Source organism: Nerophis ophidion, linkage group LG18, assembly GCF_033978795.1.
Source record: "Nerophis ophidion isolate RoL-2023_Sa linkage group LG18, RoL_Noph_v1.0, whole genome shotgun sequence".
In the NCBI taxonomy this organism is placed as follows: Eukaryota; Metazoa; Chordata; class Actinopteri; order Syngnathiformes; family Syngnathidae; genus Nerophis; species Nerophis ophidion.
The window spans coordinates 46,368,471-46,386,865 of record NC_084628.1 but is presented as its reverse complement, the minus strand read 5'-3'; the positions used below and the strand labels follow the sequence as shown (position 1 = coordinate 46,386,865).

The 18,395-nt window shown below is 39.6% G+C and overlaps 1 protein-coding gene across 1 annotated transcript in view; it reads left to right on the top strand.

Annotated features, from left to right (window-relative positions):
* LOC133537328 (neurogenic locus notch homolog protein 3-like) overlaps nt 1–18,395 on the top strand; it is a 90,249-nt gene that overhangs the window by 59,313 nt on the left and 12,541 nt on the right. The window contains exons 21-31 of the mRNA XM_061878360.1: nt 808–976; nt 1,048–1,182; nt 1,257–1,409; nt 3,579–3,780; nt 7,535–7,675; nt 7,756–7,941; nt 8,054–8,125; nt 8,194–8,320; nt 8,392–8,525; nt 14,267–14,464; nt 17,778–17,927. Of these exons, the coding sequence (XP_061734344.1) occupies nt 808–976; nt 1,048–1,182; nt 1,257–1,409; nt 3,579–3,780; nt 7,535–7,675; nt 7,756–7,941; nt 8,054–8,125; nt 8,194–8,320; nt 8,392–8,525; nt 14,267–14,464; nt 17,778–17,927 (1,667 nt within the window). The remainder of the gene's footprint in view (nt 1–807; nt 977–1,047; nt 1,183–1,256; nt 1,410–3,578; nt 3,781–7,534; nt 7,676–7,755; nt 7,942–8,053; nt 8,126–8,193; nt 8,321–8,391; nt 8,526–14,266; nt 14,465–17,777; nt 17,928–18,395) is intronic.

The following is an 18,395-nucleotide window of genomic DNA, read 5'->3' as shown; positions in this document are numbered from 1 at the left end:
TATTTATATAGCCCTAAATCACAAATGTCTCAAAGGACTGCACAAATCATTACGACTACGACATCCTCGGAAGAACCCACAAAAGGGCAAGGAAGACTCACACCCAGTGGGCAGGGAGAATTCACATCCAGTGGGACGCCAGTGACAATGCTGACTATGAGAAACCTTGGAGAGGACCTCAGATGTGGGCAACCCCCCCCCTCTAGGGGACCGAAAGCAATGGATGTCGAGCGGGTCTAACATGATACTGTGAAAGTTCAATCCATAGTGGCTCCAACACAGCCGCGAGAGTTCAGTTCAAAGCGGATCCAAGACAGCAGCGAGAGTCCTGTCCACAGGAAACCATCCCAAGCGGAGGCGGATCAGCAGCTTGACCGCTCTGATCCATAGTAAAGCTTCACCTTCGGGAATTTTAAACAAGGAAACACCGTGTGTTTGTGTGGCTAAAGCTTCCCACCTCCATCTTTCTACTTTGACTCCTCCATTATTAATTGAACAAATTGCAAAAGATTCAGCAACACAGATGTCCAGAATACTGTGGAATTGCGCGATGAAAAGAGACGACTTTTAGCCGCAAATGGTGCTGCGTTAATATGTCCCCTGCAACCCGAGATTGTAATTTAGTAAACTAAAGCGCCCGTATTGGCATGTGTTGCAATGTTAATATTTCATCATTGATATATAAACTATCAGACTGCGTGGTCGCTAGTAGTGGCTTTCAGTAGGCCTTTAAGCAAACCTAATTTGAATATCATTTACCTTTTTTGACGTTTACCTTTTTTGACGTGGTTTCTATCTTTCTATTAGTTTGTATTGTTTAGGTTCTAACAACACAGCGCCATCAGGCTGGTGTTCTCCTGGTTATTACTGCACGGGCGGCTCAGCCGCACCTACTCAGAATGAAGCACAGCCGGGTCACTATACTTTGGAGGGTGCATACAGGCCTGAGCCATGTCCTCTTGGGACTTTCCAGCCGGTATAAACGAGATCAAGTTCTGCTAATGAATGAACAACCTTGCTCAGTGTTGTTTTTCTTAATCCCCACAGGACCGAGGTGCACGGTCATGTGTGGCGTGTCAAGGAGGACGACTGTGCAACCAGACAGGCTTGCACCAGCCAGCACCATGTCCTAAGGGACACTATTGTCCTCCACCATCCTCTGTTGCTCGCCCATGTCCTCCTGTCAGTGTACTACACAATATTTACATTTTGCCCATAATACAATAATGAAAATAATCAACAATATGATGATTCAGGGCTTTTTTGCGGATCAGCCGGGTGGGGAAGACGTGCAGCATTGTCGGCCGTGCGAGGCGGGATGGTTTTGCAGCAAGCCCGGCCTGCCGGACCCGGAGGGGCTCTGTGACCCCGGACACTACTGCACATCTGGAGCACCGACAGCCTTCCCAGTAAGACGACACGCGCATACAAATATGTCATATACTGTAAGCCAGGGGTGTCCAAAGTGCGGCCCACAGGTCCTTTTTTAACGGCACATTGTAAAAATACTATTAAAAAACCCCCCCAAAAAACATAAAAGGTGTTATAAAAGAGCAAAAAGGTGAAATGTAACAAGAAAATGTTGCAATGTTGACTCTAATAACACAAAGCTGCCATGCAGGCTGTTTCTTTCTTTAGAAAATAATAATGAATCAAAATCAATGACATTACGAATTATTGACCTATTCAAGGCTCCAATAATGTCACATTAAATATTCCACCTTGAGATATTCTTTAGGGAAAATGTTGCATATTTTGTGTTTGCTATGTAAAAAAGTAAGCTTTTTTTTTTTTTATTTGTTTTGAAAAGGGCCTAAAACCAACAAACAAAAACATAAACAGCAATAAAACTAATAATCTAAAGTTGATCTGGAGGTTATTGTGTTAAAAGAAAACAGGTAATAAAATGTATAATTATTTCTTAACACTTTAATGAGTAGAATAGAATAGAAAGTACTTTATTGATCCCTGGGGGAAATTCAGCACCACAGTTCAATTACAATAAACAATAATAAATAATATATGACATATATTATATATATATGGACCCTTTTGGATCCCTAATAATTGTTGTGTAATTTCCGCCGATTGTAGCTGAGATAGGCGCCAGCGCCCCCCGCAACCTCAAAAGGGAATAAGCGGTAGAAATGGATGGATGGAATTTGTTTTTAAGTGTCATTGCTAAAAAAAAAAATAATAATAATGAATTAAAATAAATTTTGTGATGAGTGTTTGATGTTTTTAAGGCTCCAATTATTATATAATCTCAAATATTCCACTTAAAAATGTTATTGGGTGAAAATATTACATATTTTGTGTTTTTTTTCCATAAAAAACATGGTTTTATTTGAAAAAAAGAACATACAAATTAAATCTTTAATAACTTTATATTAACAGATAGACCTAATATGATCTAGAGCAGGGGTAGGGAACCTATGGTTCTAGAGCCAGATGTGGCTCTTTTGATGACTGCATCTGGCTCTCGGCTAAATCTGAGCTGACATTGCTTAACACGATAAATAATGAATAATTCCACTTGTAATCACAGTGTTAAAAAATAACGTTCAAAATATAAAACATTCTCATGCATTTTTATGTTCAAGAAGTTGGTAAGAAGTCATTTATTTATTATTGGTTAGTGTGGGGCTTGCCCTCCTGGGGGTTCTTCAGACCAACAAGCACCGACATGAGAGCCAGTTTCAGGGTTACAAAATTGTTTTACTTTTCAATACGTCTCTCAGTTGCTTTCCAGCAATTGTTTTTTTCTCTTTCGTTCTCGCTCGCGCTCTGTTTTCTAGCCCCAAGCCCGTCTCTCCTCCTGGCTGCTGCTTATAACATAGCGACAGGTGATTAGATAACAAGGCCCAGATGGGCCGTCTACGCACCTGTCGCTGAATTCAAGGCCGGTCCTGGCAACACCTTGCTTCGCTGCAGGCCCACAGGCCACGCCCCCTCCACAGTTAGCTTCAGAATAACAATGTTATTACAAAGAATAAGAGACCTCTCTAGAAATGTTGGTCTTTCTTAAAAATGCCAGTGTTTTGTTGTGTTCAGTGTTAAAAAAAATATTATATGGTTTATTGATTGATTGATTGATACTTTTATTAGTAGATTGCACAGTACAGTACATATTCCGTACAATTGACCGCTAAATGGTAACACCCGAATAAGTTTTTCAACTTGTTTAAGTCGGGGTCCACGTTAATCAATTCATGGCTCTTACGGAAATACATTTTAAAATATTTGGCTTCTTGGCTCTCTCAGCCAAAAAGGTTCCCGACCCCTGATCTAGAGATTTAAACCTTGAATAATAATAAAAATAATAATACTGAATAATGAGACATTTTTTTATATTTTTTTGACCAAAACCCTTTAGGGTCCCCGTGATCAAGCCATGAATGGAGGCCCAAATGTATATTTTTTTGTACGTATATTAGAAAATGGATGGATGGATGGATGGTTTTTAACATAAGAAATATCAAAATGGCCCCTGCTTGCTTTGAGTTTTCACTATGCGGCCCTCAGTGGAAAAAGTTTGGACACCCCTGCTGTAAGCCATGATCATCATATTTCCTCAGGTTGCTCTGGACTCAGGGGGAATGTGTCCAGCAGGGTATGTTTGCCCCAGAGGGACCAAACACCCTCAGCAACATCCCTGTCCTGTGGGTACCTGGAGTAACACAGTAGGGGCCCCAAACTTCTCCTTTTGCCTGCTCTGCCCTGCTGGACTTTACTGCAACTCGTCCGGACTCACCCAGCCTTCTGGAACATGTGACACCGGTGAGGCACAACGACAGATGTTTATTGAACCAACATGTAATGGAAGGTTCATGCCACAGCTGCCCAAAATCCCCAGCATTGTATTTTGCATGCAAAAACAATCTTACCATTATTACCTTTAAATCTCATTTTCATTTATTGACTAAAAAGTTTTTTTTTTGCACTCTGGCATACAAAATAGTATATGCATGTATAAAGCTAATAATAATGATTAATAAGGAGATAAAATATTTTAATAAAATTATCTAATATTTTGATTATTTATAATAACATAAATGCATTTTCTTAATAATATGTTGTTATTGCAGTATTAAAGTCCTATTTATTTGAAATTCTTTTTAGTTTGTGAGATTATTGGGTACAAGTATTTATATATATATATATGTATGTATATATATAATATGTATGTATGTATGTGTGTGTGTATATATGTATATGTATATACATATATGTATATATATGTATATATGTATATATATGTATGTATATATGTACGTATATATGTATGTATATATGTATATATATGTATGTATATATGTACGTATATATGTATGTATATATGTATATATGTACGTATATATGTATGTATATATGTATATATGTATATATATGTATGTATATATGTACGTATATATATATGTATGTATATATGTACGTATATATGTATGTATATATGTATGTATATATGTGTATATATGTATGTATATATGTGTATTTATGTATGTATATGTGTATATATGTATGTATATATGTATATGTATGTATATATGTATATATATATGTATATGTACGTATATATATGTGTATGGATTTATGTATGTATATATGTGTATATATGTATGTATTTATGTATGTATATATGTGTATTTATGTATGTATATGTGTGTATATGTATGTATATACATGTATATGTATATATATGTATAAGTATATATGTGTATATATGTATATATATGTGTATATATATGTATATCTATATATGTATGTTTATATATATGTATATCTGTATATGTATATATATATACATATTTTTTTCATTTACAAGCATATTGTTGTACTGTAAATGAGTTGAATAGCACTTCAGCAAAAATATATTAAGTATTATGTAAGAAAATTGCAGAAACAAACATTCGATTTGAGGTGACAGTTGGATTCAGAGTCTTTCCTTGATTCAACACGATCCCTGATTCAAACTGATTCTCGCAATATATTATTTAGTATACAAATCATGATAAAACCTTTTCAAAACTGGCTACAGGTTACAAAAGCTTCTCTTGGCTTCTAATGTATGACGTATAAGTGCGGTGAACAAGCGCGAAGATGGTCCTATAAAATATATATTTTTAAATTAACTTTCACAAATATATATTTTTAAATTAACTATCACAAATATATATTTATAATCGATTTTTTAAAATTATTAATCAATAGAGAATTGAAATGAATAAAATCGCCATCTGGAGTTGACTCAAATTTTTTTTAGTACTTCTATTAATAATGATACAAGAATCATAATAAAAATAGCTTCTCCCTTAATGGTAATTGAGTTGAAATTGTGACACTCTTGTATATGTAATTGTGTGAATGCTCCAAAGTTTTCTACACCAAAAACTTCTTCTTCCCCAGATTTTGGCGCGCTCTACCTTCCACATTTTTCACCCGATTCAACGGTTCCGACTTCAAACTGTTCGGGAATCGCGTGCTTTTCCTTGACAAATTCCAAAAATTCCCAGATTTCCCAGAATTCCAGGTTTTTCCCATTCAGAATGAATCGGCCATTTTTCAAACTTCCACTATTTCCGTATTTTTCAACCGATTCAAACCATTCCACCTTCAACACATTCCACCATCCTTGAAATTTAAACTACTTTTTTTTCCAAGTTCGAAAAAATTCCAGAATTCCTGCTTTTCCAAAGCCCTATTTTCACCCTTTTTTCTGGCGAGTACTCCTTTCACATTTTTCAACCCACTCAACCATTCCACCGTCAAAACAGTCCTTAATCAGGACAAAACACAAAGTAGTTTTTTTGAACAGGGACAATTCCAGGAATTCCGTAACACCATTTCTCTATTCAACATGTTACTACTTCAACATTTCTCAACCGATTTGAAAAATTCCAACACCAACCATTTCAACTTATTCAGACCAGTCAAGTTTTTTTTTACCATTTTCAAAAAAAATACTGCTTTTCCCGAAATCCCCAAATGTTTTCAAAATTTACATTGAAATCAATGGGACATCCTTAAAAGTTCCACAATTCCCAAATTTTTCATCTGATTCAAACTGTTCCATTTTCAAAATATTCGGCCCCTTCGGTAATTGTGTGCTCTACTTCCCTTTAGCCATCCGTTTTCTATCGCTTGTCCCTTTTGGGGTTGTGGGTTTTTCTATCTCAACTGCAACCATTCTAAAAAAAATCCAGGATTTCAGTTCAACATCAGTATTGGAGCATTCACACGCAATTCCTTCAGGAATTGCCTCATCCATCCATCCATCTTCTTCCGCTTATCCGAGGTCGGGTCGCGGGGGTAGCAGCCTAAGCAGGGAAGCCCAGACTTCCCTCTCCCCAGCCACTTTGTCTAGCTCTTCCCGGGGGATCCCGAGGCGTTCCCAGGCCAGCCGGGAGACATAGTCTTCCCAATGTGTCCTGGGTCTTCCTCGTGGCCTCCTACCGGTTGGACATGCCCTAAACTCCTCCCTCGGGAGGCGCTCAGGTGGCATCCTGACCAGATGCCCGAACCACCTCATCTGGCTCCTCTCCATGTGGAGGAGCAGCGGCTTTACTTTGAGTTCCTCCCGGATGGCAGAGCTTCTCACCCTATCTCTAAGGGAGAGACCCAAACGATTGTACCCGTGATCTAATCCTTTCGGTAATGACCCAAAGTTTATGATCATAGGTGAGGATGGGAACGTAGATCGACCGGTAAATTTAGCGCTTTGCCTTCCGGCTCAGCTCCTTCTTCACCACAACCGATCGGTACAACGTCCGCATTACTGAAGACGCCGCCCCGATCCGCCTGTCGATCTCACGATCCACTCTTCCCCCACTCGTGAACAAGACTCCGAGGTACTTGAACTCCTCCACTTGGGGCAGGGTCTCCTCCCCAACCCGGAGATGGCACTCCACCCTTTTCCGGGCGAGAACCATGGACTCTGATTTGGAGGTGCTGATTCTCATTCCGGTCGCTTCACACTCGGCTGCGAACCGATCCAGTGAGAGCTGAAGATCCTGGCCAGATGAAGCCAACAAGACCCCATCATCTGCAAAAAGAAGAGACCTAATCCCACGCCCACCAAACCAGATCCCCTCAACGCCTTGACTGCGCCTAGAAATTCTGTCCATAAAAGTTATGAACAGAATGGGTGACAAAGGGCAGCCTTGGTGGAGTCCAACCCCCACTGGAAACGTGTCCGACTTACTGCCGGCAATGTGGACCAAGCTCTGACACTGATCATACAGGGAGTGGACCGCCACAATAAGACAGTCCGATACCCCATACTCTCTGAACACTCCCCACAAGACTTCCCGAGGGACACGGTCGAATGCCTTCTCCAAGTCCACAAAGCACATGTAGACTGGTTGGGCAAACTCCCTCTTGTAAATCCTCCCTACTTGCCTCATCCAGTTATATATTATTATTTGTTTATTTAAGTATATTTTGATTTATGTGTTTTTCTTTGTTTCATTTTATAGTCACTAATAAAGGGCATAAAAGTGTCCTGATCATCAAAATGTTCCCCTTCTTTTTTTAGGCTTCTATTGCTCAGGGAGGGCAGTGTCCCCAAAGCCTTTGGATGGCATAACAGGGGACCTTTGTCCAGTTGGGCACTACTGTCCCGTTGGCTCAGCCTCCCCTACACGCTGCCCTGATGGGACGTCCACAAACACAACTGGTACAAACAGTACTTACATTGTAAATACATAACATTCATTATAATAATATTAATAATTAAAATGTTTTGCATTACACAAGGTGCGGAAACATGCCATGAATGCCCATCAGGGAGCTACTGTCTATCCGGGGAGGGCATCCAGCACTGCCCGTTGGGTCACTATTGTCTTGGAGGGGGTGTTGATGGCATCCTGCCTTGCCCTCCTGGCACATACAACCCTCAGTTAGGCTTGAGCCAAGTGGAGCAATGCCGTATTTGTCCAGCAGGTGATAGCATTGGCTCATAGTTGTCATCATTTCTCCTAGAAAGCATTGAACAACACTCCTTGCATGTTAAGGCTTATATTTGCATCTAAAATGAAATATGTAATAATGACAGGCTTCTACTGTAAAGACTGGGGTCTGCCAGAACCCACAGGGCCCTGCAATGCTGGTTATTATTGCATAGCAGGTACACTTCTTGGCTGCTGCTATTAAAACACTGGCAATATCTCACTTATCTTCATGCAACTTTTCAAGGTGTTAACATCGAAACTCCGGATGGAAACTACAGCACTGGAGTTGGAGGAGCTTGTCCAGAGGGAAGATACTGCCCAGAAGGGACCGGTCTCCCGCTCACATGTCCCCCAGGAACCTACTCAGACAGGTTAGGAGAGGTTATCACGGCAAAAAAAAAAGGCGTTTTTGGCGTTACCAAGCTCCTCTTTGTGTTTGCAGTCGTCATCTGACTGACGTTTTGGGCTGTAGCTCGTGTCCAGCTGGTCACTTCTGTGCTACTGAAGGTTTGAGTCGGCCTTCCGGAAAATGTCATCAAAGATTTTACTGTCCAGGGGGAGACTCAGCAGCCACAGGTATAGCAAGTCAAAACACTGTTTTTTTTACTAATTGAATGCTCCCTACAATTGGTCTGAATTGATCCAAGCAAATAATGTCAGAATCTAAAAAAAGAGAGTGTAAATCTCCACCAAAGTTGAACTGTTTATTGCAAGGATGTCATATAAACATTAAATGTTATTGTAATTAGTGTAATTACATTTTTCATGAGGACTTTTAAACATGGTCCATGAGGATAATTCACCGGTTATTTCTCACTTACATTATTTACACTGCAAAAAGTCAGTGTTTGAAAACAAGGAAAAAAGATACAAATATGAGTGGTATTTTATTTGAACTAAGCAAAAATATCTGCCAACAGAACAAGAAAATTCGGCTTGTCAAGACTTTCCAAAAAAAGTAAAATTATCTAAACCGTAATGAACCCAAAAATACCTTTTAAAATAAGTATATTCTCACTAATAACAAGTGCACTTTTCATGGTAGGAAAAAAATTAGACCTTTTTGCTCAATATGTTGAAAAACATTCTTAAATGAAGTAAATGCCAAAGCCATTATCTTGACATAATAATATGCGCTCAGCATTACGTTTCTTGAAACCAGCAAACTTACACTAAAAAGTAGTTTATTGTTCCTAATGGAAAGGCAACAAGGCAACCGTTTGTTACTCTTGGGGTTTCCTAGCCGTCTAAAAATGCATTTTTCCATCGATAACATGACATCATTGCGCCAAGTGCGTGCTCTTTCAGTGAATTAGTGCGCATATATACAGCCCGGCCCCCAGTCCAAATTTTTTTTATTGTACTCTTGAAGAATTTATCTGAATGTGCATGAACCTTTTCTGTTCAAAATTGTAAGAAATGTTAAATGTTTAAATATCAACTGTCAGTTTACTGTACTGTGCCACCTGTACTACTATATGAGTACATATGGGACGCTTTGCTGGCATCGTGGTGAAGTTGCGTTCTCTCGAGGATGCAGTCAGAATGGAACACAGCGTGGAGGTAAGAATGATGATTTATTTATATACTAAAGAACAAACTAAGAACAAAAACACTTGCATGAAGGCACTAACAACAAAACCAACAGAACTAGCATGTCAGCTAGAAGGAACAAAAGACGCTAGCATGTGAGCTAGGGAAACGAACAAACCAATAACATGGAAGGTAATCGAGTTCAAAGGGTATTTACCACAATGCGGGATGGCGACGTCACCTTTTACAATAAATACAATTCTCACTGCGAGACCGAATGACAAACAAAGGCAGGCTTAAATAGGGACAGGAAATTAGAAGGCAGGTGCGTGACGAAAAACAAGAGGCAGGTGACACTCAATGCGTAACCAGGCAACGGAACAAAACGGCAAGTGCCACCAGGAACTAAGGACGTCAAATAACAAACAGGATGTGATATACAAACAGAACAAAAACAGAATATGACATGATCCAAGTAGTGGATCATGACAACATATTTTCTATTGTTTCATTGAAAATATAACAGCCAAGTCCAAATTGGCTGTCATCTGTGTTAATTATATGACACAATTATGTCAAAATCAGTTTTGTTTTCATGCTTGAAATAAGAAATGATTACTTTTAAAAAGTAGTTTTATACTTGTGAGTGTTGATGACACAGCTTTGCAACGCTTGATAGTCTAGTTTCAAGCATGTTTTACTCAATATTGGTCATCAAATCTCATCAACAAGCTGTAATATCTTACTGAGATCATTTTGGGCCAAAACCCTTAAAACAAGTAAAATACTCTAACATAAAATCTGCTTAGTGAGAAGAATGATTTTATCAGACAGAAAATAAGCAAATATCACCCTTATTTGAGATATTTAGTCTTACTTAGATTTCAGTTTTTGCAGTGTAAATATTACAAAAATAATCACACATGAGATTTGAACCCTGACCTACTTATTTAGAGATCAAGTACAACTTCCAAGTTCAATGATTATTTATCGTCATGTATGTTCAAGTTCTCATATTCTATTGCTATATTTTCCAAATCAAATCAAACTTTATTTACATAGCACTTTTCATAAACAGGATAGTGCCAAACACAAAGTGCTGTACAAAAAAATGAAGAGAAGAAAGCTCACGAACGCACACACAAAGTAAAAATAAAACATGGCATGCCACTGTTGAAGAAAAAGACCACCTTTGAGGCATTTAAGAGTGCAATATTTTAACAATTTTAAATGCATTCCAGAGGTCCTACAATAATGTACTGAGAGCGTGTTCAGCAAAATTTTGCCTTGATGCTGAAATATTGTCTTTAGAGTGCTTTAATTAAACCTTATCTGGGAACAGGCTTTTTCGTATGTCTGTAGCTTTAATGCTTATGAGCTGTGCTTGTCCACACATCTCCGACATCGTGAACTTTATACAGTTTTTACATGCACACCGTTACTCTTTATTTGTCCAAGGCTATATATGGAGGTTCTCATTCATCCAGGTCATCGTATTCTCAGGGGATTCAAACGATCGCAACTGGACTGTTCAGTTTATCTTCGAGGACGTTTTGACTCTCATTCGAGCAGACTTATATCAGTTCATGCTCATAGACTTACATTGGTCAGCTCCAGTCTAAAGACTTGGGTTTAACTTTAGACTAGACCAGTGGTTCTTAACCTTGTTGGAGGTACCGAACCCCACCAGTTTCATACGCGCATTCACCGAACCCTTCTTTAGTGAGAAAAAAAAAAAAAAAAAAAAAAAAAAAAAAAAATATATATATATATATATATATATATATATATATATATATGTTTTTCAAATTCAATAAAAAATTATGTTTTTTTTAATTGGTGCACAAAATGAACCGTGCATGAACATCACCTTGTTCACAGAACAAAACCAACACAGTGCATGATTTCACAACAAATTACACACCTTACACACATTACCATGAATTGATTAAACAAGTTGAAAAACCTATTCCGGTTTTACCATTTAGTGGTCAGTTGTACAGAATATGTACTGTACTGTGTAAATTGTACTGTTTCATATAATGTATTCTCTTCCTTTGCAATCTGCTAGTAAAAGTTTCAATCAATCAATCAAAAAACCTGCAAATCAGATGGAAAATTAGAGGGAACATTGTTTGGGGGTATCCATAATATGCCGGCAGGGAGAAGTTTTTATTTACAGGATAATTCGATTAGTCTACACTTCCGTGGCGGAGGCTACGCCGAACCCCTGAGGCCGACTCACCGAACCCCTAGGGTTCGATCGAACCCAGGTTAAGAACCACTGGACTAGACGTAGCCAATCTAAGTCTTGGAGTCTATCAGTCTATCAGACTTAGATTGGTCGGATCCAGTCAAAAAGTAAGTCTTCAGACTACTCTTTGGACTAGATCTGACCAATGCTTATGAAATTAAATTGGTTATATCTAGTCTTAATAGTTAGCTTTAGACTGTTAGCGTAAGAGTCATTAGAGTCTGTAATAGTCTGAAGCTAAGACTTTAGACTAGATCTGGCCTATCCAGGCCTATGAGCATGAACTGATGAAGTCTGTTCAGATGGAAGGCAAAACTGATTCTGAGATTAACTGAACTGTCCAGTTTCGATCGAATGAATGTCCGCAGACTCTTAGACTTGGTATCTGACTAGATTGGTCAGATCTAGTTTAAAGACTTCAACTTAACTTCAGGCTGGACCTGGCCAAACTAAGTCTAAGAGTCTGTGGACATTTAGACGATCGAAACTGGAACGTTTAGTTCATCTTAGAATAAGTTTTGCTTCTCATCCGTGCAGACTTCATCGGTTCATACTCATAGACTTGGTCAGATCTATCATAAAGTCTTAGCTCTATATTATCAGACTCTAAAGACATAACTTTAGACTATCAGTCTAAAACAAAGTCTTTAGACCACATCTAACCGATCAAATTTTATGAGTATTGGTCAGATCAAGTCCAGCGTGTAGTCTAAAGACTTTTGACTAGATCTGACCACTCTAAGTCCGTTCAGATGAGAGGTTAGATGTCTTCTAAGGCAAACTGAACAGTCCAGTTGCGATCAACTGAATGTCAGGTCTAGTCTAAAGCTAAGTTTATGTCTTTAGACTAGAGCTGGCCATTCTGGGCAGAAGAAAAACAAAATAATCAAACTTAAAGCTTCCATGTCTGTAGCTGACTGACGGATAGTTGGCAGAGCTCCAGTCTGTATTTAAAGCTATGTAGCAAAGCCCCTTTTTTTTTTTCTTTAAATAATGCTGTTCTCTATAAAGGGGAAAGCTCATCAAGCCACAGACGGTTTGCGGTTATGAACGGACTCTCTAGACCAGGGGTGCCCACACTTTTTCTGCAGGCGAGCTACTTTTCAATTGACCAACTCGAGGGGATCTACCTCATTTATATATATCATTTATATTTATTTATTTATGAAAGAGACATTTTTGTAAACAAGTTAAATGTGTTTAATGATAATACAAGCATGTGTAACACATATAGATGTCTTTCTTTCACAAAGACAAGAATATAAGTTGGTGTATTACCTGATTCTGATGACTTGCATTGATTGGAATCAGACAGTAATGATGATAACGCCCACATTTTCAAATGGAGGAGAAAAAAAGTTGTCCTTTCTGTACAATACCACATGAAAGTGGTTGGTTTTTGGCATCTAATTCATCCAGCTTCCATACACTTTACAAGAAAAACATTGGCGGCAAATTCCGTAGCTTGCTTGATTGACATTCACGGCACCCGAGGGTCTTGTGAGATGACGCTGGCTGCTGCCAGTTCATTATTATGAAAAAATGACAGAGAGGAAGGCGAGAAACACTTTTTATTTCAACAGACTTTCGCGCCGTCCCTTCCGTCAAAACTCTAAAGGCCGACTGCACATTTCCTATCTTCACAATAAAAGCCCTGCTTCATGCTGCCTGCGCTAACAAAATAAGAGTCTCGGAAAGCTGGCGTGCACAAGTGATGTGCACGCCAGCTTTCTGAGGGATCGCTTGTGCACGCCAGTTTTCCGAGACTCTGTATTTAGTTAGCGCAGGCAGCATGAAGCAGGGCTTTTATTGTGAAGATAGGAAATGTGCAGTCGGCCTTTAGAGTTTTGACGGAAGGTACGGCGCGAGAGTCTGTTGAAATAAAAAGTGTTTCTCGCCTTCCTTTCGGTCATATTTTCATAATAATGATCTTGCAGCAGCCAGCGTCATCTCACAAGACCCTCCGGTACCGTGAATGTCATTTAAGTGACGTCTTGGTGAAGATGGATGTTCACTAATTTTTAGGTCTATTTTTTTTAAAAGCCTGGCTGGAGATCGACTGACACACCCCCCGCGGTCGACTGGTAGCTCGCGATCGACGTAATGGGCACCCCTGCTCTAGACACATGTTAAAACGTCAATCATAAGTCAGTTTAGCATAATAGTAAACCATTAATGTGAGACAAAATATGGCTGGAGTAATACCTACCCATCATTAAAAATTACAGGTTGTTTGGTTGTTATACTGCTTAAAGATGCACAATCTGTCATTCATAATTTGTATTCACACCACGTGAAACACAACTTGAATAGCATTATATGTCAAATTGATTTGTATGCACAGAGTAATGCCATAAACAGGCTTATAAAACAGATGGTGACAAGTGCAAGCAATCAGAACATATAAGAGGGTGTTTTGTCGACAGCATTACAAGAATAATCAGCTTTTATCAGAACCTTAATCATAATAACGGCTTAACAGTCGATGATTGCAGCAATTTAGCGCATATAATTAGTGTCCCCTTCGCAGGCTCCGAAGGAGGTCTTTGCCCAACTGCTCATTACTGCCCGGAAGGCAGTGCAAGCCCAGCGCCCTGTCCGGCTGGATCCTACACAAACCTCACCGGCCAGTCTGTGTGTTCGCTCTGCTGTGCTGGCTACTACTGCCCGGAAAAGACGAGCGACTTTAGCCACTTTCCCTGTCCGCCTGGATTCTATTGTCCTGATGGTAGGCACACTGCTCTGTTATAATACTACTTGGTGTATAATCTCACGGGACTATTTATTGGATACACTTGTCTGACCTAATAAGATCTAATACAAGAGCTGTGCACACACACTATATTACCAAAAGTATTTGACCACCGGCCTTGACTCACATATGAACTTGAAGTGCCATCCCATTCCTAACCCATTAGATTAGATTAGATTAGATAGTACTTTATTTATTCCGTCAGGAGAGTTTCTTCAGGAAAATTAAAATTTTCAGCACAATCCCATTCAAGATCAGACAAACATTACAGGGAGACAGAACAGGATGCCTGACGGGTCTGCCGGCTTCCAGCGCCCCTTACAAAAAAGGTCAGATACAGGTAAACAATAGAGGATTAGAATAAAATAAAAAAAAATCGGTCTATTCCTGGGCCCTGGAGAGGGGGTCCAGACTGAGGCCAAGGGAAAAAAACAACTCATAGACATAGTGCACATCCCCTCTTACACGTGTGTAAGAGGGAAACATCAAACATCAAAGAACACAAAAGACATGAAAGACATTAAAGTAACGGAGCTTATGCAACCAGACACTTCTACATACAGCTATGAATAAAAAGTAAAAGAAACATATACACTGTGGTGGCCTCTGCGGTGTTCCACGCCATCGTCCGCTGGGCTGGAAGGAGCATGGCCAGAGACAGGAGCAGACCCAACAAAGCAACCAAAAGAGCCGACTCCACTCTCGGCCGCCAACCAACTCTCGGCCAGTGTCCAGTCCGCATGGATGAGCGAGGATACGTCCAAAGAGACTGAGGTGTCCGACACCTGCTCACCCAGCCAAGACACCGCGAAGCCTCTCCGTCCCGGCGCTCAGTGCTAGCTCCGCAGCCCTGTCCCCTCATCCTCATCTCCTCCAGTCTCTCCAAACTCTGCAGCTCTGTCCCCTCATCCGCATCTCCTCCAGTCCCTCCAAACCGACTCCGGTGTGGCAGAGACCCAGCAGCTGGTCTTCATGGCCAAAAGACTTCCTGTAGGCAGATCCGAAATCCACAAAAAGGCACCACAGAGGTCACAAAAGTGCCACTCATTGTCACACAGTCCCAAAGGGTCCTGGACCAAAAGGCAAAAAAATATAACACATGAAAACAAGAGGGAAACACAAAAGGATGACACTAGAGCACAGAGCTCCAGCCAACAGCAGCCACTACAGCAGCCCCATCTTGGAAAAAAAAAAAATAGGGTTCAATATGATGTCGGTCCACCTTTTGCAGCTATTACAGCTTCGACTCTTCTGGGGAGGCTGTCCACAAGGTTGTGGAGTGTGTTTATAGGAATTTTCAACCATTCTTCCAAAAGTCCATTGGTGAGGTCACACACTTATGTTGGTTGAGAAGGCCTGGCTCGAGAAGGTGTTTTATCGGGTTCATGTCAGGACTCTGTGCAGGCCAGTCAAGTTCATCCACACCAGACTCTATCATCCATCTCTTTATGGATCTTGCTTTGTGCACCGGGGCACGGTCATGTTGGAAGAGGAAGAGACCTGCTCCAAACTGTTCCCACAAAATTGGGAGCATGGTATTGTCCAAAATGTTTTGGTATCCTGGAGCATTCACTGTAACTAATGGGCCCAGCTCAACTCCTGAAAAACAACCCCGCATCATAATTCCTCCTCCACCAAATTTCATTACCGTTCTTGATTTCACACACCTGTGGCCAGGCCAAGTGATCATGACACCTGATTCTGATCATTTGGATGGGTGGCCCAATACTTTTGGCAATATGGTGTATTTTTCATTACCTTTTTGAGTAACATGTGCGGGTCAGAATATTTAAAAAAAAAAGAACACCGAAGGATGATGTTTAAAAAACAAAACAAAAAAACAATAATAAAAACATAGTAAAATATTCCATTGCTCTAATATAAAACATGATGACCCTTAAAAAAAACGTTATACACAAAATAAAAGCCAATACAGGGGCGGCATAGCTCGGTTGATAGAGTGGCTGTGCCAGCCACTTGAGGGTTGCAGGTTCGATTCCCGCTTCCGCCATCCTAGTCACTGCCGTTGTGTCCTTGAGCAAGACACTTTACCCACCTGCTCCCAGTGCCACCCACACTAACTTAGATATTGGGTTTCACTAGGAAAAGCGCTTTGAATCACTCGAGAAAAGCGCTATATAAATATAATTCACTTCACTTCATTATTAGGTGCTTGGGTTGTGTAAGTCAGTGGTCCCCAACCACCGGGCCGCAGAAGATATTTTTTTAAAATAAAAAAAAAACAATTTAATTATTATTATTTTTTATTTATTTTATTTTTGTATTAAATCAACATAAAAAAACATAAAAATAACCGGTACCGTGCCGCGGCTCGATTGGTACCGGGCTGCAAAATATATATATTTTTAATTTTTTATTTACATTTTTTTAATTTTTATTAAATCAACATAAAAAACACAAGATACACTTCCAATTAGTGCACCAACCCAAAAAACCTCCCTTTTTCATGAGAAAGAAAAAAGAAAAAAAAAGTCCTGCGGCCCCCCCGCCGGGCCGCAGGACAAATGATCAAGTGTTCAAAAAGGCTGGGGACCACTGGTGTAAGTGACAGGAAGAAAATCTCTGATTGGCTAAAGGAAAAGTCATTCAATTGATAGTTAGCAGACTTTGACAGACATGTATCCATGCCAATATACCAATAATTTCAATTGAACAAAGTATTTGTAGCCTATTTATTATATAGCGCTTTTCTCTAGTGACTCAAAGCGCTTTACATAGTGAAACCCAATATCTAAGTTACATTTAAACCAGTGTGGGTGGCACTGGGAGCAGGTAAGTAAAGTGTCTTGCCCAAGGACACAACGGCAGTAACTAGGATGGCGGAAGCGGGAATTGAACCTGCAACCCTCAAGTTGCTGGCACGGCCGCTCTACCAACCGAGCTATGCCGCCCCGTTATTGCCATTTAATGGTCACTTAATGTATGCCATTATAAAAGATTGAATCGATTTGTATGGTGCTTTTAGTTTATTGTTGTATTCAACAATGACGATGAATTTGGATTATGATTCTTAACAAAGGAACTAATGCAGAAAAGTTGCATTGAGAGAGTTTGTCAAAGTTGCAAAATAGCACTAATGGCCTTTAATTTTCAGTCAGTAATGCATGTACAGTCATTAAACAAATCATGCAAATGCAACAGATGGGTTTCTATAAAGGTGATCTTGCTTGAGCTGTCGTGAAATCATGCAGGCATCCCTGATGTCATGGCAGTCAAGTGTAAGCGTCGACTACCGCAAATAAACCATCTAAATGCATTCATACTGTAGGTACCAAACATGCCACGCAGTACCCGTGTCCTCGAGGCTACTACAACCCAGAACCCATGACTCAAAGCCTGGACAGCTGCCTTCCGTGCCCCCCTGGACACTACTGTGAAAAAGAGAGGCTGACAAACGCGTCTGGAAAATGCAAAGCTGGTCAGTAAAGGGCTTCTTTTTTTGTGTTTTGTTGCTCAAGCAAAGACTAATTCATCACTGTCAGGTTGCTGTCTTCTGTTCTCTGGCAGATTGTACTGCATAAATAGCATCATTCAAGCAGTTTTATTTCAACATATGCCGGTTTTGTTTTATACACTGCAAAAAGTCAGTGTTCAAAATAAAGAAAAAAAAAAAGAGTGGTATTTTATTTGGAGTAAGCAAAATTATTTTTCTTTCTTTCTTTAGTTCATTTCGAATATGAACACACTTACACTATTTCACACAGTTTCATATCATTTCACTTTACATCATGTCCGAAAAGGAGTAGAAGGAAGCAAAGCTTATTTAATCCTACCTCTTTCACACTTCAGAGCGTTTACAAATATATAGAATCATTTACTGACATTTTTTAATAAAATAACATCTGTGAATTAGTATAACAACAGTTTTGTAATATGTAATCAATTA